Source organism: Paramormyrops kingsleyae, chromosome 9 (genome assembly GCF_048594095.1).
Source record: "Paramormyrops kingsleyae isolate MSU_618 chromosome 9, PKINGS_0.4, whole genome shotgun sequence".
Classification (NCBI taxonomy): Eukaryota; Metazoa; Chordata; class Actinopteri; order Osteoglossiformes; family Mormyridae; genus Paramormyrops; species Paramormyrops kingsleyae.
The window spans coordinates 15,814,327-15,840,368 of NC_132805.1; the positions used below are offsets into that span (position 1 = coordinate 15,814,327).

At 45.6% G+C, this 26,042-nt stretch overlaps 2 protein-coding genes across 2 annotated transcripts in view; both read left to right on the forward strand.

Moving 5' to 3' along the window:
• Positions 1–26,042, forward strand: part of LOC140592626 (sterile alpha motif domain-containing protein 3-like) — a 229,178-nt gene that overhangs the window by 26,502 nt on the left and 176,634 nt on the right. The window lies entirely within an intron of this gene.
• The window catches only part of LOC111840511 (myelin-associated glycoprotein-like), a 40,969-nt gene continuing 16,660 nt past the window's right edge, over positions 1,734–26,042 (forward strand). Inside the window, exon 1 of the mRNA XM_072716418.1 lies at positions 1,734–2,211. Within this exon, the coding sequence (XP_072572519.1) occupies positions 1,785–2,211 (427 nt within the window). The 5' untranslated portion in view covers positions 1,734–1,784. The remainder of the gene's footprint in view (positions 2,212–26,042) is intronic.

Here is a 26,042-nt window from a genome sequence, read left to right on the forward strand (position 1 = left end):
TCCGTGAATTAAGGCCTTGAAAAGGTCTTAAATCAGACCAGCAAGTCTTAAATTCATATGATCATGGCATTAATTTTTGTGAGGGATTGTTTCCTCGTGTGTTTTGATTTTAAAGAGAAGCGAAAGCGTAATTTCTGTGCTACATGGCTTAGATCGCTCAATATTCATTGAACGGTAGATGGCGTTATGTGCTGCTTCATCTGTCAGTAACCCGAAGAAGAACTTGACAAGCATGCGCAGATGAACCCTTTCTTCTAAAGCGCGCTATTTAGACATGTAGTGCGATTGGAAGGCCGAAGAATACGTATATTCTTATGATTCTTATGATTATAATATAATATCATAATTCTTATGATTATAATATATTCGTATGAATTTCCCTACGATATTTTTTTTTTCCTTAAATTATCTTTATTTGGTCTTAAAAAGGTCTTAAAAAAGTCTTAAATTTACTCTTAGAAAACCTGCAGAAACCCTGAAAAAATAAAATTATGTCACATTTGTCATTCCAACTAAAGTCTGACTACTTTTTGAATAATTTGTTGATAGTTCTAATTTATGCCACCCCCAAAATGATCACATAATCATCCTGGCCACCCCACAGAAAATTTCCTGGCTCCGCCACTGATAATATAAACAAAAAGCACTAATAAGAATAAACACGGGCAGAGCCGTAACACCTTCTCTGTCCATCAGGGCCAAAACAATGGGATAGAGCATCTGCCACAATATTATCTGCTTCTTTTTTATGGATAAATGAAAAGGTTGAATAAGCAAAGCCCACCACATCAAACATTGATTATTACTACACATCCGAGCAAGAAAAGTCAGAGGATTATGGTCCATTCTAATGATAGTATGCAAAGGTTGCGTATTAAGGTAAATCCCAAAGTGCTGCAGGGCTAACAAAAGTGCTACAGTTTCTTTCTCAATAATGCTATACTAAGTTTGGTGGTCAGTGAATTTCATTGAGTAAAAACATACAAGGTGCTCCACCCTTCAATCGTCTTTTTGTATCAGAACAGCACCAGCACCTGTGTCATCCACTTCCAAATTAAAAGGATGGGTAAAATTAGGTGCAGCAAGAACAGGAGCACTGCACAACAGGTCTTTTACAGTGTTGAAAGCCCACTGACAACAAGAATACCAGACAAACTCAGAATGGTTTCTCATTCTGGTAGATTGCTAACAGGAGGGAAAACAAGAGAAAAATTCTTACAAAAGAAGCTATAATTCCCAGCCATTCCAAGGAATCTCCACAATTCCCTTTTAGTTCATGAAATCAGGTATGCCTAGGAGCATGTTGTAGCACCACAAGACCTCGACGAGAACCACGGCAGTATTGAACATCAGTTCTTTCTATGCCAGCTTATATCTAGACAGCCTTAAAGGTAATAAAAATACAGGTCAGTTGAATCCGTAAGAACGTTAGCACCCTATAGCACAGTGAAAACCTGAACAGTTTAGAAAATTTTATAGATGAGTGTTTCAAGCAAGTTGCTGGGGAAATCAGACAAAACATTAACTTCCTCCACCAGTAAAAGCAACTCGTCCGCCAAGAGAAGCCGCCCCAAAGAACGGCTTCTCCAAATACCAACAACATGACGGACATTTTGGAGTCGATAGATAAAAGACTATCCAGCTTAGATGCGTGTCTGTCCCTAATGGAAATTCTCCATAAAGAGTTCCAGGCTTTGCGCAAGTCAGTGGAGTACAGCCAACAGCAGATGGAATCTGCAGAAAATGCGACCCTCAGGGAATCAGTAAAATCCCTCACAGATGGAATGACATGCCTTTCAGAAGAAAATAAAAAAATTAAAGAAACTATCATTGACTTCCAGGCCCGCGGCACGAGAGACAATTTAGTATTTTCAGGCATCCCAGAGAAAGCAGACGAGTATCCAGAAACAACGGTGAAAGAGTTCATTCAAACTCACCTAAAACTCCTGGAAGAAGGCACAGTGAAAACCATCAGCTTCCATAGCGTACACCGCCTAGGAGGGAAGCGACCCGACGGATGCAGACCCAGACCAGTCGTGGCCAAATTCGACCAGTTTCCCAAGGAGATCCTGGAGAGAAGAAAGATCCTGTTTTCAATACAGAAAAAATTCAAAATTCCCGTGCTGTCATCGCGGTCGACAAACTGTACGTCAGTGGACGGCTGTATCGCAACCAGAATTCCACCCCCTGGCTGTTCTGAATCTGCAACAGGTGATCTGTATCCACACCAACATCCTCTGTCTTTCTTTTTACTCACCCTCTTATCAGCACATTGTTTTTGCAGATAGGTCTATATAGAATAATTATTGCTTGTTTAATCAGCTTAAGGTATTGTCGTTGTCTTTCTTCTTTTATTATTATCAGTATTATTATTATTTATCTTCTTTTTTTTCCTTGTTGATTCCTGTTGTCACTTTGGAATGTTTCTTTGGGACCTGCACTGTTTTAGTTCGCTTAAGTTTTTTCTCTTTTTCTCTTCTTTTTCTCAGCATCACATTTCTGTTATCTTTCTGTTATCTCCAATGTTGCCATTTGCTCAATACACAGCATAAATAATGACAAAAAGTACACTCAGCGCCAACACAAACACAAGCATACAACACAGATTTATACATGTACATTTCAGACACATTCATACTGTATGACAGATACACACAGGGGCAGATTAAGGTGTACAGAGGCCCCTAGGCTACAGTAGTCTGTGGGCCCCCCAACCCCACCCCCCTCCGCGCCAATGGGGGCCCCCTTGCAGGCTGGCACACGTGGGGCCCCTAGGCTTAAGCCATATCTAGCCTGTGCGTTAATCCGCCCCTGGATACACACATACAGGTCATAGATGATGCATATACAGTGGTACCTCAGTTCTCGAACTCATTACAATTCGAATTTCTTAAAAGTCGAACCAACCAGTTCGAAAAAAAAAAACCTTCTGAATCTCAGAAGTCAAACCGTGAATGCCGACCTAAAATAACTTGTACGCGCAGGGAACTAAACTGCATGCTGCATGTCTCTCAGCGGAAACAAAGGGTAAAGCTTCAGTCTCAGCCGTGAATTCGCTGTGATAGCACCGTGCATGTTTACACTAGCTGAATACATATATTTAGACAGTAAAAATACATTTAGACAATGATAGATGTCACGTTCGGGGTCAGGCGAGCCAGAAAACAGGCGAGTTGCAGCCAGGACTTTAGGTAAGCGTGGTTTTATTGAACGGGGGACGAACATCTACGGACAATACAATGACAAGTCTGGGGAAGACTGACTCAGACGAGGACTAAATACACAAGACAAGCTAGACTTAACAGGACTCAGGCAATCACAATTAGGGCTGAACACGAGGTAACGAGGTGGGCGTGGCACACATCGGGAGCGGACGGAGCGGGGCGTGACATAACCCCCCCCCCAAAGGCGCGCACACCGGGCGCACCCGAGAGGAGGCGACGGACGAGACGGAACCGGGGAACAGGACCTGGAAGACAAAGCAAAACATCAACCAAAAACAGGGAACAAGACAGAGACACAAAACAGGAACAGGGACGAGACGAAGGACAGAACCCGACAAAGAACAGGGAAAGCGGACAGACAGACCTGGAAGGGAGACACAGAAGGGGAGAAAGGCGGAACAAAAGGGCCAGGAGTGAACGGAGGAGGAACAAAAGGACGAGGAGCAGAAACAGGCGGGACCAAAGAAAAGGGAGGAGGAAGAAGGGGAGCCCGAGGGAGCCCAGGCGGGCGACGGGCAGCGGCCGGAGGGGCCGCAGGGGAGAGGGAGGAGGGAGCAGGAGGGGACCACCCAGGGGCCAAGGGAACGGGACGAGGGAGCAGGAGGGAACACCAGTGAAGGCAGGCAGGAGGGGGAAGCCGCGGCAGGCGGAGGCGCAGCCGAAGCTGGGGAAGGCGCCGTCCGACGCCCAGCCGGAGCAGGGGGGCCCGGAGGCGACCGACATGGAGCCGGAGGCGCGACCGAGGACCGGCACCGCGGATCCAGGGGGGGACCCGAAGGCGACCGCCGACCCCGAGCCGGAGGAACCGCAGGCGGCCCCGGAGCCCCAGCCAAGGCGAGCGAGGGCGAGCCAGGGGGCAGGGCGGGCGGGAACCGGGCCCCACGCCTATGGCCCCGTCCCTTTCGGGACACTGACAGGCGGGGTCCTGGGGGGCGTCGGCCTTGCCGGGGTAAGGGCGCGGGAGTCAGGAGGGAGGCAACCAGCGGGGCAGCCAGAGCCTCGGGCGTGGCCGCAGGCGGGGCAGTCAGAGCCGCGGGCGTGGCCGCAGGCGGAGCAGCCAGTGCCGCGGGCAGGACGGGAGAGGCAGCCTCAGGCATGGCCGCGGGCAGGACGGGAGAGGCGGCCTCAGGCAGGGCCGCGGGCAGGATGGGAGAGGCGGCCTCAGGCAGGGCCGCGGGCAGGACGGGAGAGGTGACCTCAGGCGGGGCCGCAGGCAGGTGGCCAGCAGGGGGCGCCTCGGCGGGCTCCGCCAGCACGCGACCAGCGGGGAGCACCACAGCGGGCGCCGCCATCACACGGCCAGCAGGGGGCGCCACCGCGGCCACCACAGGCAGTTCAGGAGCCGGCAGGACAGGCGAGACAGGCAGTTCAGGAGCCGGCAGGACGGGCGAGACAGGCAGTTCAGGAGCCGGCAGGACGGGTGCCGCCCTCATGCGGCCAGCAGGGGGCGCCGCCATCACGCGGCCAGCAGGGGGCGCCGCCATCTCGCGGCCAGCATGGGCCGCCGCAGCGGGCGCCGCCATCTCGCGGCCAGCAGGGGCCGCCGCAGCGGGCGCCGCAGCCTGAGTGGTGGCAGCTGCAGGGACTGCAGGCAGAGCAGGCAGGACAGGCGGGTCAGGTGGGTTAGGCGGGTCAGGCAGAACGGCGGAAGCTGCAGCAGGTGGTGCCGCGGGCAGAGCGGCGGCAGCTGCAGCAGGCGGTGCCGCGGGCAGAGCGGCGGCAGCAGAAGCAGGCGGTGCCGCGGGCAGAGCGGCGGCAGCAGCAGGTAGCGCAGCCGTGGGCAGATCGGCGGCAGCAGCAGGCAGATCCGGATTGGACAGGTCCGGTGCAGGAAGGAGGGGTGCTGAGCGCGTAGGCGCTGTCCCTTTAAGGGCTCTCCAGACCCGTGGAATAGGGTCCCTCACGGCGCTGATCCCTCTTCCGGGACAGCGCTCTGGTCGGTCCTCCCCAGCCTCTGAAGGAGGCAGGTTCTCCGAGGCGGGGAGAAGGGAGCACGCTCCCAAGAAGAGCGTCGCCGGCTGGGTTTTACTCCCTTTTCTCCGGCCTCTCTTTTTGGAGTGGGGGAGAGCGGAGCCCTCTGGGACCCAGGGCAGCTCCCCGTAGCGGGGAAGCTGAGCGGCCGTAGCCGCGTGAAGCTCAGGGTTGCGCGTCTCATTACCAGCCCTTTTTGTGACCGGGAAGGGGGCTGGCAGCGAGTCGGGGGGCGGTTCCCGGGTGGCATACCTCGGGTGGGGTAGCCAAACAGCCGCTCTCTCCCTCAGCTGCTGCAGGTTTTCGTTCACCTGCTGGAGCAGCTGTTCCTCGCCGGTCCGGAACCTCCTATTTAGGAGCTCCCAACAGCCCTCTATCAGCCGGTGGGCTACGGGATCCGGGTGGTGATCCAGCTGGTTTGTCCATTGAATCACCTCGTCCTCCATGGGGAGGACTTCCCCGGTCACGCTGAGCTTGTTGCGGAGACTTGTCATTCTGTCACGTTCGGGGTCAGGCGAGCCAGAAAACAGGCGAGTTGCAGCCAGGACTTTAGGTAAGCGTGGTTTTATTGAACGGGGGACGGACATCTACGGACAATACAATGACAAGTCTGGGGAAGACTGACTCAGACGAGGACTAAATACACAAGACAAGCTAGACTTAACAGGACTCAGGCAATCACAATTAGGGCTGAACACGAGGTAACGAGGTGGGCGTGGCACACATCGGGAGCGGACGGAGCGGGGCGTGACAATAGACAGTAACAGTAATTATTATATAATAAAATACATTTAAAAATAAAGATTTCTTATTCATTTTAATATTAACAATAAACCATTAATACATTTAATTATAATAATATTGTCGTGCCCAGCGGGGACAGAATGGAGACAAAGGTGCAGACTTCAGGGTATCGGGGAATACGGGGTTTAACACTAGAAAGACTGACTGGGTCAATTGACCCAAATCAAACAAAATCACTGCTATTTCTCATTGAAGTTCTTGCTACAAAAATCTGAAAAAAGTTAGCTTCAGTTAGCTTTCGTTTGACAGCTCATGCATATTTTGGCCAAGCATTTGCCGCAAACAGGACGCTTGCACGTGTCACAGGTAGTGACAGTTTTGTTGCGTTTACAAGTGACCGTGACTTGACAGCTGACTCTTCTCTCAAGTTTCCCTGTCGGTGATGGTGTTATGACTATTATGTTATTGTTATTATGACTTGGTTATCTAATTCATTTGCATGACATTACGTCAATTGACCCAGTCAGTCTTTCTAGGTATATACTGCTGTAAAATACTAATTTCACCAGCAACTTCATTTGTGTTACCATGTTCTGTTCAAGAATGATAAAAAAATAAAAGTCAGATTTTTTCAGATTTTTGTAGCAAGAACTTCAATGAGAAATAGCAGTGATTTTGTTTGATTTGGGTCAATTGACCCAGTCAGTCTTTCTAGTGTTAATTACAGGTAAGGCAGGCAAAACGCAGATGGACAATACAATGACCAGACTGGGGAAACAAACTGAAACGTGGTCTAAATACTGAGGACTAATGACAACAACCAGAAACAGCTGATCACACCAGGATCCCACACGAGGTTAACGAGGGGGCGTGGCACACGGAAGGAGCGGACGATCGGGGCAGGAGGCATTGTTTAGATACATTTAATTTCTTACTTTAAAAATTACTGTTTTGATAAATGTGCTTAGATGTGTTTAGTACAGTTATGCTTTGCTTGTTTTGTCCAGTTCATTTTGTGTTTAAATGCTAAAAAAACATATTTCGGTGTAATTTTTTGGGGCTGGGAACCAATTAATTGGTTTTCCATTATTTCTTATGGGGAAAATTCGATCAGAACTCGAACTTTTTAGGATTAAATCCGGAGTTCTGAACAGATTAAATTCGAGTGCTGAGGTACCACTGTATATGTAAACACACACACACACACCTTTATACATCTTAATAGTTAATATAAATATGACCACACTGAGATTTGTCACATGGAAATGGTTCCAGGAAAAAGAGGCTAAAAATTGCTAATCGGTTAAATGATTTGGAGGCAGACATTCTCTTTCTACAAGAGACTGGCCAAAACATCTGAACACATACATACCTTTCCACAGTTCCCTCACACAAACTCAGCCTGCTACAGCTCAAAACAAAGAGGTGTAACCATATTGATTAACAAAAGGATGAACTTCACCATTAGCAACACTATAATTGATATAGAAGGTAGATTTATAATACTTAATTTATCTATTCAAAATATGGATTTCTGCATTGCTAGTGTATATGGACCGAATGTTGATAACCCCTCCTTTTTCATGCTTTCTTCACTTCGCTTTCTGATCACTCGGACACCACACTCATTATAGGAGGAGACTTCAACTTGGTATTGAACCCAGAAATTGACAGGCTCAGCACGGCAGTGAGTCAAAGTCTGCAGATATTCTTAAACAATACATAAATGATTTTGGTCTTTGCGATGCCTGGCATTCACATCACCCCACTTTCAGGGATTGCATCTTCTTTTCACCAGTACACCACTCACATTCTCGCTTAGATTATTTTTAAATTAGCAGCTCCATGATGAGGAACATCATAGAATCTCAGATATACTCTATCCTTATCAGTGATCACTCAATGGTGTCTATCTCTTTGGTTAAGGACAGAGTTACACCACCAAGTAGGAACTGGAGATTCAATACATCTGTACTTAAAGAACAAGATTTTACTAATTATTCCAAAAATTGAATGAGCAACGTATTTGGATAACAGTGACCTACCTGAAGTCTCACCATGTGTTATCTGGGAAGCAGGAAAGGCAGTAATGAGAGGAAAAATAATATCGTACTGTTCACAAAAAAATAAAGAAAAAACACATGTAGCAGAATTACAACAGAACATTAAATCATTAGAAACAGCTTATGCTTCCTCACCGCAAGAGCATATAATTAGCAACTTGAGAAAACTAAAATTGGAATTTAATGAGTTAAATGATAAGAAGACACAATTTCTGGTAGAAAGATTGCGTTTGGAGAACTTTGAACAAGGCAATAAATCTGGAAAATTCCTGGCTAACCAGTTAAAACTAAATAAAGAAAAAACAACAATTTATTCTATTACAGACTCGACGGGGAATATAACTCATGATCACGAACAAATTAATAAATCTTTTAAAGAATTTTATAAAACTTTATACTCATCACAGAATTACCCATCTGATGCTGACATCAACAAATTTCTTAGTAATATAAATCTGCCAAAACTAAATGATGAACAGATTAGGGTTCTAGACTCTCCTCTAGCAATATGTGAATTCAATGACGGCGTACAGTATCTTCCAAATAATAACACCCTAGGTCCAGATGGTTTCCCAGCAGAATTCTGCAAAGTATTTTGGCCAGCGCTAGCACCTGTTTTTATCAGAATGGTTACTCAAATTCAGAATGATCATCTCCAGACATAAACTCTGCCAACATTAGCCTGCTTCTAAAACCAGGTAAAGACCCAACACTGACATCCAGCTACCACCCAATCTCACTTATAAACGTAGACCTTAAAACAATTTGCAAAGTCCTTGCCAAAAGATTAGAGAAAGTCACTCCATTCCTTATACATCCCAACCAATAACCTATAGTTATTTTTTAAAAATAACTAGGTCTGCACTTATCCCCTGTAAACTAACACCCATTTGGAACAATCCAGATATTTTCCAGAAAAAGAAAGCATTGAACTTTCCCTTATGGCATGATAAAGGGATTACAAATCTAGAACATGCTATTAAAAACAGGAAATTTATCCCATTCTATGAACTTGTCTCAAAATATGGAATTAACAACAGTAAATTTCTTTTGTGTCAGCAATTGAAGTCCAGGCAAGGTTCAATCCTAATCATCTTAATTTAGAAATACCTCCATGGGTATTTTTAAATCTCTCTTGCCCCAAATTATTATCAAAAATGTATGTTATTGTCAAAGATAGATGACTCAATTTCCCTCCCAACCTCAAAATGGGAACAAGATCTAACCAGCGATCCATATCAAAACTTTTGGAAACAAATATGTTTAAACACCTTCAAAATGATGAAACCCCCCCCCCCCAACTTACACAATACAAAACTCTCCATAGAATACATTACACAGGACAAAGGATGTTCCAAATGGGCCTTATACACTTAAACTTATGCACCCACTGCTCAGGCAACTTTGTGGAGAACTATATGCCATATGGTCCTGCACACCGGATCAGAAGTTCTGGCAGAGGATATGCGAAGATCTATCAATATGGTTTAATTGTTGTATCCCAACCTTACCCACATTGTGCATTTTAGGTGATGCAAGTGAATTAGATATGGATGAAAATAAAGTGCACAAAATCCTTACTGCCTAAGGCTTTGCAAAAAAAACTATTTTCATGAACTGGAAATCAAAAAGTAATTTATTTATTACTCAGTATATAAATTAAATTCTAGATCACATAAGTCTGTAGAGAATGTCTGCTTCCTTCCAAAAAAATCAATTAGGTGAATTTGATTCTCTCTGGTCCACACTGACTAATTCCATTACATAGGAGGTGGGGTCAGCTGTGGCCTCTTCTCCTCCCCTAGCTGGTCGTGTTAGGTGGGAGCTTGGGCGGGTGCTGCCTGGTGGTCTGGGGGCGTGGGGTCTGGGGTGCTTGCGGTGGCAGGGGGTGGCCCTGGGATGGGTGGTTGGGCTCTTCGGTGCAGGCCTGGGTACGGGGTTGGGGGGCTTTGGCGCCCGGGGGCCTGGCCATTTCCTCGGTGGGTGCCTCCCTGCGCGGGGATGGCCTGTGCTCCCTCTGGGGCACCAACAGGGGGGTGAGTCAGTCCATGTCTGGGCGTCAGGCCTGCTCTTTGTTGGGGGTGGCATGTCTTGGGCCAGGGCTGGTCTGCCACTTTTTTGTCGTTGAGTGAGTGGGTGTTTGAGTGCGGACAACTCTTCAGGGTGGGGGGGGGGGTGGCTAGCTTTTTCCACTGGCGGTGCTCTGGGGTATTGTCGCCGGGGACACTGGGTTCGCTCCTTCCCACACAACGGTGGGGGGCTGGGGTGCCTACTGAGCAAGCTGTTTAGCTGGCTTTCATTTGCCGGGGGGTAGTAATCAGCACCCTGTTCTTATGGATGCCGGCCCCTCTCCCCTCTCATTCAACAACATGCCATGCACACATGTAGGATCTCGGGGTGGGCGTATGCCGTGCATGCTACAGTGGGGAGGGCCATTTGCATGGCCTTATTCGCTGTGCTGCGTGGCCTTCTGCCTCCCCTTGTTTTAATTGCACTTTAGTCATCACATACCAGTATACGCACAGGGCCTTGGGGGGTGGGGGCACTACTCAGAGGTTGGTGGGTGGGGCTGCTGAGGTGGTCTCACTCACCTCTGCACTGCTGCCGCCCCTCAATTTTACTCACACCATATACATTGAGGGTATTGGTGGGGGGGTGGGGGTGTGATGTGGAGGAGAGCTGTTCACAAGCAGCGCTCCTTCACACTTCCCCTGACAATTTAAAATCTATCTTAGATTCTCAACAGTCATACTCACCCCCTATACCACATACACTCACATACATCACCACATGCATCTAACACTCCACCTCTCACACAGGTGCATGGGGGAGGAAAGTGGGCGGGTCTTCCTACAGCCCTGCTCCCTGCTCCAAGATGGTGGGGGGTTGGGTGGTCGCTCGGTTGGCGGTGCCCTGGGATCGGAGTGGATGGGCTTATGTCTTTTTGTCACTGTGTGTGGGTGTCTGTGTATGTTGTGGGAATGTGTGTATCGTCTATGGGCATGGCTGAGAGGTGTGTCTGTGGGGTGTCTGTATGGCCGGTGTGGGCCTGGTTCTGGGGCTGGCAGCTCTGTCCTAGGCATGGCTGCCTCCTTGGCATGGTTGCTGACCCCTCTCCTTGGGGTGGTGACCCGGGGGGGGGGGCTCGGGCCTCTCCGCCATGGGCGGGGCTCTCTGCCGGAAGTTGGTTGGCCCCCGGCCGCCTGGGGTCCTAGGGGCCCTGGCCTTGGCTCGTGCGGGAGCAGCCGTCCCATTGCGGGGTTGGCTGCCTGTTGCATCTGGTTCTCTGGGGCTCATTCCCCTTTTGGCGGCGGGAGCTGCTACTGGGACCTCCCTTCTCCTCCAGCTGGGGTGGGGGCGCGGCTGTCATTGGGACATGGGGCCCCGGCTCTTCCATGCTCTTGTGGGGCTGCGGACTTCCCGGGTCTCCTGGGCCTGTCTCTGCCGGCCTCTGACTCTTGTGGGGCGTGGTTGTGGCCTCCCACCTTTGCTATTAAGTATGTTCTGTGTTGAGAACACATGCATACAATACACGCACACATGCCCACACACCTCACCTACACAGATGAACATGCATGCTCATACGCTTACACTCACCCCTCCAAGCACACACAACAATTTTGTATGTTTGTATATCTGTGTTATTTTCTTTATTTTTGTTTGTTTATGTATTTATCCATTTTTGCATTTCTTTCAGATGCTGTTGATCTTTCGCCTTTTTTTCCTCTCTGCTTTACAGATGCAGCAATTGGCGCCCTATTATGGGGCGCCGTTTGTAAAGTTAGGAAACATTTTTGTACTTGCCACTTTTTCAACATTTAGTGCAATTTTCTGACATTTAGCTAGAAGTCAATGGTGTTGTGGATCATCATATTTTTTGCTGTGTAGATTATTTGCACAATTGTTCATCATATGTAAATATAAATGGTATGTCTATATATAAATATTAAATGTAAATGTAAAATATAAATGTTAAATGTAAACGTAAATATAAATGTTAAATGTTAACTTATATCTAAATGTTAAATGTAAATGTAAATCTAAATGTTAAATTTAAATGTTAAATATAAATGTTAAATGTAGACTCTAAATGTTGAGAACATATGCAAATTAGCCACGCCCATCTGCGTAGAAATGGGCGGTAATGACGAAATTAGCTCGCTAAGTGGTTCGCTTGCAAAACGGCAGGTCCAATCGCGAGGACCGTAATCCATTGAGAATATCGTCACTGCTACGCGTCGCTCGTTCGCATGTCGGTAAATACTGCTGCGCGATATGTTTCATGTGATGTGTTTTCACTTTTAAGGAAAGTGAAACTTGTAAGGTGTGTCCCCCTCTCGAATTACTTTTCCAGGGTGGGGGGTGCTTCTTCATTACATATGGTGTCCAGACAGGTATGCAGCTGGACACCCTAAATGAGGGATCATACTTAAAAGAAATCTGACCCTCACAAACGAATTTGAATTCTTGTCCAGCTCAGAGAGGAAGGGGATCATGGTTACACATACAGCAGGCCAGATGGGGTAACACGTCTTTCACACATTTCTTATGGTCTGTATGAACCCACAGTGTATCATCACAGGCAACACTTGCAAGGTCTTCAGCATATAACCAGAACTCAGCTAGCAAGAGCTAAAAATCACTGAGCAGCTCAGCAGAATGTGCCCTGCCAAACCAGCCCCGTTATAGCTTGTTGGGTTATTAACTGAACGGGTAGAACAAAAAACAGTATATTTCCTTGCTGCTTACTTCCGTTTTCTGTTTGCCAGATGAACATCACTAAACACATCACATGAAACATATCGCACGTTCGTGCGTCAGTATTTACCGACATGCGAACGAGCGATGCGTAGCAGTGACGATAATCTCAATGGATTACGGTCCTCGCGATTGGACCTGCCGTTTTGCAAGCGATTTCTGGCCATTTCCGAACAAAATGTTCAGCAGCAGCATCTTACGAACTGCCGCCATCAGCTAAAGCATGGCGGGAAATATTTAAGGCCAATTTATACGATACTACTGATCCCCTTCTCGGCCCATCAAACATTCATAATTTATCGATGTTACAGTGGAAAGTGCAAATGATGTTGCTCCCGGCTATGAAGCAACGCCATGTATTGCAGCGTTCTATAGCATCTAAGTGAGCCGAATTCGCCATATTGTCCTCAATCTCGCCTAACCTGCAACCACTTAGCGGGCTAATTTCGTCGTTACCGCCCATTTCTATGCAGATGGACGTGGCAAATTTGCATATGTTCTCAATATTTAGAGTCTACATTTAACATTTATATTTAACATTTAACATTTACATTTAACATTTTGATTTACATTTACATTTAACATTTAGATATAAGAACATTTATATTTAACATTTATATTTATATTTAACATTTACATTTAACATTTAGATTTATATTTACATTTAACTTTTACATTTAACATTTAGATTTATATTTACATTTAACTTTTACATTTAACATTTAGATATGTTAACATTTAACATTTATATTTAACATTTATATTTACATTTAACTTTAATATTTATATTTAAGTTTTATATTTACGTTTACATTTAACATTTATATTTGACATTTACATTTAATATTTATATTTAGACATACCATTTATATTTACATATGATGAACAATTGTGCAAATAATCTACACAGCAAAAAATATGATGATCCACAACACCATTGACTTCTAGCTAAATGTCAGAAAATTGCACTAAATGTTGAAAAAGTGGTGTAGGAATTAATAGCTCAAATAAATTTTAATATTCTCCACCAATATGTTTGAATTAATTAAAGTTTAATTAATTATTATTTAATGCCGATTATTAATCAATTGTTATGCCGAATGGTCGGCTCCTCCAAACTCGATTGTGGTATCCCCGTGAGTCTGTTAATGTGGGACTTAAATGGGATTCACTAATTACCAGTATCACTTAATAACCTGGGTTAGAAGGCTCGTCCACCGAGCTGCGTCACCAGGTAATGTAAACAATGGGTAGCGAAGCCCCCCTCATGGCCGATGAGAGAGAGTCTCGCGATGTTTCAGTTTGAGGTTCAAAGCGTGTAGCAAGATCGCACAAAGGCAGGAACTTATTATGAGACACTCAATGACGGAGGCTAAAGTTGTGCAAAAGACATGCATTTATTCCTAGCTAACACTACAACTAACATAAGACAGACATTACACCTAACACAACAACAAACACGAAATAACGGAATAAAACAAACAATGTAATTATGAAAATGCAATGACCGGATTTAAATGAGTAACCTTAAATGGGAAATACTGTTCTGCAAAGCAAGCACAGTTTGTGGAAACACGACCCTAAAGTCTTATAGCAGGTTAACAGAACAGCTTAAGTTGTTAGAATGAAAGGAAGTTGGTTTACTTGGTTGAAGATTGGGGGGGGGTCTTGGCAGTTGATGGCAGAGCTGCTGAGCCGATGGCACTCAGGAAGGCGCGGCGTTTGAAGCAGTGGAGTGGAGCCCCTTTGGATTCTCTCTCCTGGTGAAGCTTTGTCTTGGGTGCTGTTCTCTGTTCAGCTGGGCCTTCACCGGAGGGTTTCTGGTGGGCTTCTCGTCTCCCGGGATGATGGTCTTTTCTGTACGGCTGCTGGGTGTTCTCTGCGCTGCTGCTGGTTGTTCTCTGCGCCCCTTTGTTCTGAGGTCCAGGTTTTTATGGTCTAAAGTTCATGAATAGGGATGACCAGGAATTCGAATCCTGGCCCAATGGCTGGCCATCCATTTGGCGGGCTTTCGGAAGGGGGTCTGTATCAGTCCTTTTGGGATTTATGGCCCGCCTGATTCTACCTTTACTGATGATTTTCATTAAGCTGTTATAACTTTTGATACATCCACTTTTATGGTAATCACTGGCCAGATTTGGAATCAGGGGTGATTAACAATCAGTTTGATACCAAACATGCCATACCAGCTTCACAGGTACATACCTCATACCATCTGCATTAATTGATTAAACAATTAATTATTGTATCTATGTGACTGATTCACATCAGTATAGGATACAGGTGTTTTGGGTTGCACCTCAACAGATGTTACACTTTGTGCGGATATTACATCAAATATTCATATTACAAACAGCACATCTTATCCATAGATAGGCGTGGCCGTTAGTTTGTGGTAATATCAATATAAGTTGCACATCTGGAAACAACATAATTTGTTTGGTGTGGCTTATGCCAATTCATCTTCTCCAGAATGGATAAAATACACCTTAATTTAGTTCTTTTAACATAGCATGGTAGAAACAAAGAAACTTGGTGAGGTCCACCAAGATCAGATAAGGACCACAAAGGAATGTTGGAAGAGAAGGGAGGGTTTTTAACAAAGTTAGGACACATTGTTTACACTCACTTTCCAGATTCTTCTGGTATACCATGAGAACATATATACAATGGTAGCTATACCTATCTATTTATTTAAATTTATACGTGTTCAAGTGTAAAGGGGTAAAATAGGTGATACTCCGTGAACATGGTTATAAGGGTGGCACACAAAACACTGAGATTGTCTAAGGACACATACAAACATAACCTATCTGTATATTGAGACTAGTAGTTGTGAGTAAATCAATATACAGGGTATACAAAAGCCAAACTTAAATGAAATTTCCTTTAGGGTGTTTGTCTGTTGGGTGAGTGAAATGTAAGGCAGAATGTATGGGGAGGGGGTTGTGTGCCAAGTCGAGGGACCCCTGTCCGTGAAGTCCACTCTGCTTGTCTGTAGATCCCTAAATCTTTGGGCATTAAAAGTTGGAGTGCTAGCCTCCCTGGTTATCTGTGTGTGTGTGTTTGTGTGTGTAACCCCCCTTTGGTGCCTCTCGTACCAGGCTCGGCCTTGTCTCAGGCCACCTGGAATTTAGGCCCTGTGATATGTGCATGTGTGATCCTACAGTGGCAAGTACAAAAATGTTTCCTAACTTTACAAACGGCGCCCCATACCCTATTATGTGCTTCCTACTTTACTCCTATCTGTCTTTTTTTCCCCTCCTTCTAATCTGTCCCTCCTCTTCGTCCAGCTCAGCCACTGCAATATTATACATATACTGTATGAACTAAAAATAAAATACATAAAGTAAGAAATTCATCAACATAAGGGTCCTATACAGTTTATAGAGCTTCTCATGGCAAACATGTTTAGCACAGCAATGCATTTAGACCTTGATTCTGCTTGCTAAAGCTGCCGGACAGGACAAAAAAAAAGGTATTCTGTGATAACTTCAACCTTGTCACTTAGTACCCTTGTCCCACTTCTTTGCCTTGGTATTTCACTATAGCTTTAACAAATTCACACTTTGCGAGGTTAATGGTTAAACAAGCTTGATCCAAGTGGCTGAACACCTCTCTTAAGACTTTAAGATTGTCTGTCCAAGATGTATACACCACCACATCATCAAGATAGACAGCACAAATTACGAACAGACTGCAGAACCAAGTAGAGACCTGCGCGGGATGGATTTTTCAGTCCCACTCCTGCCCACTCCCGCAAAATTGTGCCCCGCTCCCGCCCGCAAAATCCCGCAGATAAACATATTAGTAGTTTTATTTTTACCGCTTCTTCCCGCTATTTGTTATTTGTTTCACTTGCTTCCCTTTTGAGTATATATAAAAAAAGAAACGGAAAATAAACAAATATGTTTCATTTTATTTGAGTTTAATTAAATGGAATGATGAACATGGACACGAGCGAGGAGCTTTTCAGAACATGCCATCCCGTCCAAGCACCAGGCTGATTCCTTCTTAGGGTGTCCGGTTACGTCCCCCGGCACTCAGAGCGCGACAATTGTAGTTTCTGTAGACGATTCGCCTGTAAATTGTTATTATTTTAATTTAGTCGTTCTTGTTGCTTTTGTGCAGTACATAAATAATAGAGTATTTGTTTTTAATAAATTAATTTTAAGATAATTCCATTTTGCGGGAGTCCCGCGATTAATTCTATTCTCCCGCAACCCGCACATACATGAGGACCTTACCGCCCGCACCCGCATCCACCCATCAAATCTTGTCCCGCACCGCACCGCCAGGCCCCCGGGCGCCCGCGGGAGTGCAGGTCTCTAGAACCAAGTTCATTAACTGCTGAAATGTCACCAGTGCATTCTTTATTCCAAAGGCCATCAACGAGTACTGCAAAAAAGTGGCAGAGGTTACAAAAACAGATGGTTGAAGCACAATCTGTCAAACGAACCTGCCAGTACCCTTAACAAATCCAACTTGGTCACAAACTTAGCACTAGCAATGTTATTTATCTATACAATCTTCAATATGAGATAATGGAAAAGAGTCAGGTACTGTAACAGCATTCACCCTTTGATAATCAATAGAAAAATGCACAGTATAATCAGGCTTTGGTACCAACAAGCAAGGGGAGCTCCATGGACTAGAGCTCAGGAAGGCTAAATGATGGGCAAACACCTCTTTAGGCATGTGGTTGCGTTTCACTGGATTCAGATGGTAATAATTCTGCTTGATTGGCCTACTCTCATTTACTTAGATTTCTTGTTTCAACATAGAAGTCTGATATCTGTAAACAAGCAAGAATATTCTTTCACTAAGGAGTGTACCTCCATCTGGCTGGAAGATGTTCTACCAGTGACTCCAGATCACGCAACATCTCAGAATTTTGTAGCCGAGGGGATAAACCCGACACAGAGGAAGCCACGAAGCCCTCCTCTTCTACACCAGATGGAACATAGGCTTCTCTGATTACATTTAGCAAAACAGGACAAGGTTTAATATCAGGTGGTCCTATCTAAGGCTGATTCGCCTCTCCATGAGTAGTGTACGGATGCAGCATATTTATGTGGCACATGCGTTTCTTACTTCCCTCTCAGAGTTCATACCTGCATATGAGCCCCTCCCACACGTTCATACCCGTACCACACTTAGTGGCCACTAACTGATACTCAAAAAGCTTTAAGGGACCTCGAACCATGTGGCTGAACACCAATTCTACAGGACTAAACCCCAAGAAGTCCTGTACTTCTTCACATATCGCAAACATTAGAAACAGCAGCCCTTTATCCCAGTCCTTACCAGACTTCAAACAAAATACTCACAACCAAGATTTTAAGGTCTGGTGGAAACACTCAAGGGCATCCTGCAACTCAGGATGGAAAGCCAAAGATGTATGATGGTCAATATTTAACAGCTGTAAAACCTGGGAAAATAACTTTGCTGTGAAATTAGGAATGCCAAAGACAGAGCAAAACCAAATAAGAGCTTTGACAACTGATTTAGCTGTTATGCTACATAAGGGAACAGCCTTCGAAAAATGTGACATACACATGATCATTAAAAGATATTGATTTCCAGATGCTATCTTAGGCAAAGGTCCAACACAGTCCAGCAGTAAATGTTCAAAGGACTCTGTCACAGCTGGTGTAGGACACAGAGGAGCCGGTGATATGACCTAATTTGGCTTACCAAATTAAGGAGGCTTACCGGGAATTATTAGTCCGGGGGTCTCTGGAGGCAGCTGACGGGTACCGGCTGGCCAGGCGGAACGCAGCTCGGGCGGTCGCAGATGCAAAAACCCGGGCGTGGGAGGAGTTCGGTGAGGCCATGGAAAGTGACTTTCGGTCGGCCTCAAAAAGGAGTATCAGGAGGGGGAAGCAGCTCCTGGTTCCTACTATTTATAGTGGGGGGGGGAGGCTGTTGACCTCACCTGGGGACATCACCCGGAGGTGGAAGGAGTACTTTGAGGAACTCCTCAATCCTGCCTCAGATACATCTACGCACACTGCCTTTGAGACATCTGAGGGCACAGAGCCCGAGGGTGCTGGGGGGGGCTTGCCCATCACTGGGGCTGAGGTGGCCACGGTGGTTAAACAGCTCCGTGGTGGCCGGGCCCCGGGGGTGGACGAGATTCGCCCTGAGTACCTGAAGGCTCTGGATGTTGTGGGGCTGTCGTGGCTGACACGCCTTCTCAACAGTGCGTGGAGGTCAGGAACAGTGCCGCTGGATTGGCAGACCGGGGTGGTGGTCCCCTTATTTAAGAAGGGGGACCGGAGGGTGTGTTCCAACTACAGGGGGATCACACTTCTCAGCCTCCCTGGGAAAGTCTATTCCGGGGTACTGGAGAGGAGGGTGAGATCGATAGTCGAATCTCGGATTCAGGAGGAACAATGCGGTTTTCGTCCTGGTCGTGGAACACTGGACCAGCTTTATACCCTTGCAAGGGTACTGGAGGGGGCCTGGGAGTTTGCCTATCCAGTCTACATGTGTTTTGTGGATTTGGAAAAGGCTTACGACCGGGTTCCCCGAGGTGCTCTGTGGGGGGTGCTTCGAGAGTATGGGGTCCGGGGTCCGCTGTTGTGGGCGATCCGGTCCCTGTACGAACGGAGCAGAAGCTTGGTCCGCATTGCCGGCAATAAGTCGGACGTGTTCCTGGTGCGTGTTGGGCTCCGCCAGGGCTGCCCTTTGTCATCGGTCCTGTTTATAATATTTATGGATTTCTAGGCGCAGCCAAGGTGTCAAGGGTGTCCAGTTTGGTGACCTCAGGATTGCCTCGCTGCTTTTTGCAGACGATGTCGTCCTGTTGGCTTCATCAGCTGGGGATCTCCAGCATGCACTGGGGCGGTTCGCAGTCGAGTGCGAAGCGGCAGGGATGAGGATTAGCACCTCCAAGTCCGAGACCATGGTTCTCAGCCGGAAACGGGTGGTTTGCCCTCTTCGGGTTGGGGAAGACGTACTGCCTCAAGTGGAGGAGTTTAAGTATCTCGGGGTCTTGTTCACGAGTGAGGGTAGGCGAGATCGGGAGCTGGATAGGCGAATCGGAGCGGCGTCTGCAGTTCTGCAGGCGCTTAACCGGTCCGTCGTGGCTAAGAAAGAACTGAGCCAAAAAGCCAAGCTCTCGATCTATTGGTCCATCTTTGTTCCTACCCTCACCTATGGTCATGAGCTATGGGTAATGACCGAAAGAACGAGATCGTGAATACAAGCGGCCGAAATGAGGTTTCTCCGCAGGGTGTCTGGGCTCTCCCTTAGGGATAGGGTGAGAAGTTCGGATATCCGGGAGGGCCTCAGAGTAGAACCGCTGCTTCTTCACGTCGAAAGGAGCCAGTTGAGGTGGTTTGGACATCTAGTGCGGATGCCTCCTGGGCGGCTACCCGGAGAGGTTTTCCGTGCATGTCCTACAGGGAGGAGGCCCCGGGGCAGGCCCAGGACTCGCTGGAGGGATTATATCTCTCGGCTGGCCTGGGAACGCCTCGGTGTCCCCCCCGAGGAGCTGGTGGAGTTAGCTGGGGAGAGGGAGGTCTGGGTGCCTCTCCTGAAGCTGCTGCCCCCGCGACCCGAGCCTCGGACAAGCGGTAGATGATGGATGGATGGATGGCTTACCAGCAACCTGACACGCGTGACAGGAATTGAAACACATCTGCTTTAAGACCAGGCCAAAAAAAGTGCTGCAAAATAAGCCTGTACGTCATATTAATCCCCAAATGTCCTGTCATAATATGGTCATGAATCAGCTGCAACAAAAAGGAAGTATACTTCTGAGGCACCACCACTCTTCCATTCAGCCCACCCTGATGTGTGTGCCCACTTCCTCATCAACAGGCCTTCTTTTAAAAAATAAGCAACTGCAGACTCATAGATCATGGACTCATCAACCACAACAGACATATATTTCAACAACCCAGCATCAGACTGCTGCATAGACATAAGATCAGCCCATGACACCACAAAGTGCAACGTAAAACATTCCCCATCCAAGGATTCGACACTAGAACCAAAAGCATCGCTCCCAAGCACTTCTCCTTGACTAGTGTTTTCCTCCTGATCAAATAACCTAGCCACATTTACTGTGGTCTCCGGAAGTCACGCATACAAGAAAAATTTCAGGAAACTCCGGGAGACCGAGAGGCGGGGCCCTGGCCAGGATCAACCACACTGGGGTAGTGGCTGGGGTACTCCACCGGAGGGGAAAATCCCCGAGGGGGAAGGAGCGGTGGTCTGGTAGTCCGGGACCTCCTCAGGGACATGGACTGGGGTCATGGGAGTTGGTGGTATGGGAGCAGGGTCTGGGAGATCGGGGACTGGAGCAAGGTTCTCCTCAGCGGTGGGATCCGGGGACACAGGAACTGGAACCCTGGAAGTAGGAACCGGGAGAACTGGAACCTCGGGAGCGAGAACCGGGAGAACTGGGCAAAAGAGCAAAATGTATTTGGATTGCACATAACTGTTAGTTCTGCTTTGCGCTTTATGCTAGATCACCAAAATGGAGCCCCTATTGACAAGTCAACAGATGTAGCTACAATGTAGTCAGATTTTATCATTTTAACAGCAGGTGTATGGGATAAAGCGGGCTTACCTGGTGTTATAGGGAGTTCCATCCACCACTGTAACCACTTAATCCCAACTGGGGTCACAGCGGGGCCCAGAGCCTATCCTAGGAACAACAAGCACAGGTGGGAACCAATCCTGGGCAGGTGCCAACAAACCATAGGGTGCACACACTCACTGGGCCGATTTAGACATGCCAATCAGCCTGGCCGGCATGCTTTTGGGCCGTGGGAGGAACCCAGAGCCCACAGCAGAAACCCATGTGAACACAGGGAGAGAGTGCGAATTCCACTCAAAAAGGACGTAGGATTGAACCCAAAACCTTCTTGCTGTGATGCAGCAGCAATAACCACTGCACCACCATGCTGCCCATACTGGAATTTCTTCTTAATTTATTTCACAACTTATCCCCCCTTCATAGTCATGGTTAGCACCATCACCATCACCATGACCATCTTGGGAGGCAATTTGGGACTGAAAATGCTTCTCAATATCACCACAAGCTGTATTCTTCATTTGTTTCGACATCTTTACTCACCCGCTGAGATTTTCAGTGCACTACACCTATCATCCAATGGTAATAGATGAAATTATCAGGGTAATTAATACGATGTGTGTCAGAGGTCCTCGCCTAGGCAGCCAACAAATTAAGGCATAGTCAGAATTTGGGCTTTTTTCTTATAAAGCAATGTGTTTTGATTCTGGAATAGGTATAATTTGCACACTACCCTGCATTTTTCAGGCTGCTCACAGAAAGTAAGAATATGCTTCACTGGCAAACTAATAATGTCAAGATGATTGTAAATTTGTAAGCTCAAACGTGATAAAAAAAGTATAACTTTTGATTTTAAACTCAAATAGTATAAGTATATACTTTTGAAGTTTATAAGAGGGCTTTTTGAGCATTTTAGGAGTTAAAAAGTATATGCCTTCCTGTTTCAGATTATTCAAAGGGTTTTGAACCATGATTGCACTACAATTAAAATATAACCATGAAATTAAATGTTGTGTATACACCTCAGCTTTAGTTTTACCTTATATGTATGTACGTGTGTGTGTGTGTGCATGCATGTATTAGGTTTATATTACATTGTGGAGACCAAATGTCCCCCACAATGTAATTAAAACTTAGAGAGATTATAAGGGCATTTGGGTGGAGCTTAGTAGGGGTCCGTTTATGACATCATAGGCAGGAGGGGGCATATCCCTTTATTCTGGTTGGTCCAGGGGTTATGTCCATATATGGTGTCAGATGTGCTTGTGCCATGTGGTGTGTATATGCTGATAAGGGGGACATGTGGCGTTGTGGTTTTTTCTTCCCCATCAAATCAGAAGTCCGAAGCCGCTTGTGTAGATCCGAGGTATGCAGCAAAGCATTTGTGAAGACACAACACGCACAACCTTGAGGCGGATGGGCTACAACAGCAGAAGACCCCACCGGGTACCACTCATCTCCACTACAAATAGGAAAAAGAGGCTACAATTTGCACGGGCTCACCAAAATTAGACTGTTGAAGACTGGAAAAATGTTGCCTGGTCTGATGAGTCTCGATTTCTGTTGAGACATTCAAATGGTAGAGTCAGAATTTGGCGTAAACAGAATGAGAACATGGATCCATCATGCCTTGTTACCACTGTGCAGGCTGGTGGTGGTAGTGTAATGGTGTGGGGGATGTTTTCTTGGCACACTTTAGGCCCCTTAGTGCCAATTGGGCATCGTTTAAATGCCACGGCCTACCTGAGCATTGTTTCTGACCATGTCCATCCCTTTATGACCAACATGTACCCATCCTCTGATGGCTACTTCCAGCAGGATAATGCACCATGTCACAAAGCTGGAATCATTTCAAATTGGTTTCTTGAACATGACAACGAGTTCACTGTACTAAAATGGCCCCCACAGTCACCAGATCTCAACCCAATAGAGCATCTTTGGGATGTGGTGGAACGGGAGCTTCATGCCCTGGATGTGCATCCCACAAATCTCCATCAACTGCAAGATGCTATCCTATCAATATGGGCCAACATTTCTAAAGAATGCTTTCAGCACCTTGTTGAATCAATGCCACGTAGAATTAAGGCAGTTCTGAAGGCGAAAGGGGGTCAAACACCATATTAGTATGGTGTTCCTAATAATCCTTTAGGTGAGTGTACATGCATATCAAAACAGAATGTGGGCTTGCTTTAAATAATTATTCACTGCATTTCATCAAGATTTGGTTGTACAGAGACTCAGAATATACAGTACAGAGACTTATGCAGGGCTAAAATAAATAATGATAATAAAAGTTAATAATCAACATAAAGAATTGCATGGCAATTCATTAGTCAACACAGTTGACACCAAAGTCATCAAGATGCCAAAACACATTTTCAACAATATTAAAAATCAAAATAACCTAAATTTTGGATGGACCGATGTCGAATTTGACACGGCTGCACAAACACCAGTACTTCTATGCAGGAACTTCTATGCAAGAAGACTATACAGATTCAATAATAACACATATACCGGTGCCTAACTCGATTTCGTATGGAGCCCCTAAGGTGACAAAGGAGCAGAAAAAAAAAATGGCAGAAGAGAAAAAAAAAATCTAACACCATGTACCATGGTGTTAGAAGACATAATAATTGTTTTTCTATGTGAAAGCCTTCCACAAATATCAGCCAAAACACATTTTTGCTTATTTCAGCACCGCCTAGTGGTGGAATGATGCCATTTTTGGTGAATGCCTTTGGAATTGGGTCACAAGTCTATGTTCTAAATTTGGTTTTGATATCTCAAAGCATTTTGGAGATATGGCTTCACTTCCTGTTTGGTGGCTTTGTCATCAAATTTTTGGACGACAGTGGCCATACTATTTGGCTTAGCATAATGCTTTGAACAAGTTTTGGTTGGGTCTGACTGTAGATGATGCACACCACATTTGGTGGTAATTGGATCAATGACCTAGGATGAGTTCGCAAAAGTATTTTTGCTGAAAATTCAATGCGGCAAAAAATCCCATACGGTTGAAATTAAAAACAATGGGTGCATTTGAATTGGGAGGCCCCAGGACTTCAGGGAAATTAAAGATCACAATTCTAGGCCAAAGGGTTTAAAAGTTATATGCAAAAACGTATATTGACTTTTGGCCTGATGGTGGCGCTAGAGGGTTAGATGGATTGACTCCAAATTTGATGAGAGCATACTGTGGCTTAGTCCCTACCAATATGCCAACTTTCAAAGGTGATCAATTTTGTGTCATGTTGAAAATACTGAAATTTTCACTAAAATCCAATATGGTGGCCGCATGAATTCAGGGGACATTAACCTTCCCAGGAGTCAACCTGCGGCCATCCCACAGAATTAGAAAATACAAGACTTATTTTTCTCCAACAAATATATCAATAGTTATTAGCCAAAATTTATTTTTGCTAATGGTAGCACCCCCTAATGGTGCAATGGCACCATCTTTAGTACTTGACCTCAGAATTGGATCCCAAGTCCATGTCCCAAATTTGGCTTTGATACATGAAATCATTACTGAGATATGGCCTCAGTTCCTGTTTGGTGACTTCGTCTTCAAATTCATTGGACGACAGGGGCCAAACCATTTGACTTAGCATAATTCTTTGAACAACTTTTTGTCAGAACCCTTTCTAGATGATGCACACCAAATTTGGTGCTGATTGGATCAATGGCCTAGGACAAGTTCGCAAAAGTACATTTTCAATAAAATTCGAAATGTCGGAAAACCCAATATGGCAGAAATTAACAGCAGTGGGTGCATCTGAATCAGGCTGGCCCAAGGATTCAGAGGAATCAAAGATTTCAATTGTAGGCCAAAGGGGTCAAAAGTTAAAAGCAAAAATGTATCTTGAATTTTGGCCTGATGGTGGCGCTAGAGGCATGGATGGATTGACCCCAAACTTAGTGCCCGAATAGTTTCCTCTATCCTCTATCAATGTGCCAAATTTAAAAGTTACCAATCGGTTCTATGGGTTGCCATAGAGTTCCATTGCAGAAAGTATAATAAAGATAACTGCAAGCAGTGACAAACGGGTCCAAAGCTAATGGACAGAAGCAATGGGGAGGAATGGAGTGAATGGCATAAAATTAGTAGTTCAGTAATGGTGGGAAACGAAGTACAGACTGTAACTGATGGCCAATGCATTTAAATAGTCAGAAAGTAGGAATACTACTATGATAGAATGAGATATGACATATGGACATGACAGTAGAAATGGTCATCAAGTTAGGATAAAGGAAAAAGGGTAGATGAGAAACAGAAGGAAAATGTGGTGACTCCAGCTGTTGGAAAAAATTGCAGTTGCTGCAGTGTATCACTTAAGTTTGATAAATTTCTAAAAGTCAAATGGCAGGAAAATGAAAGGGAATTAAAAATATGGACTCAGATGAAGAGAAAGGTGATTAATCTTTGAATGTTTGATGAAAAATAAGGTAATTTCAGCTGCATTAGCCAAGGTGGGTCTTAGACATATTTAGACAGTGGCCGTAGTGCCCTTGTTTGACCGATCAGCACAAAAGGTGGCGGGTCTGTCTGTGGACCAGTGCTACATTAATGGGTCAAATTTGGTGAGGATTGGCTGAAGCATGCCTGAGAATAAGGTACTTGATTGAAATGAGTATGGAAACGGTGCAGGGTTGGTTGTGGCTGGTGGCCATACTGTACAGGCAGGTCAAGTTATTTTTATGAAACATCCATAAAGACAGTGTCCTGAT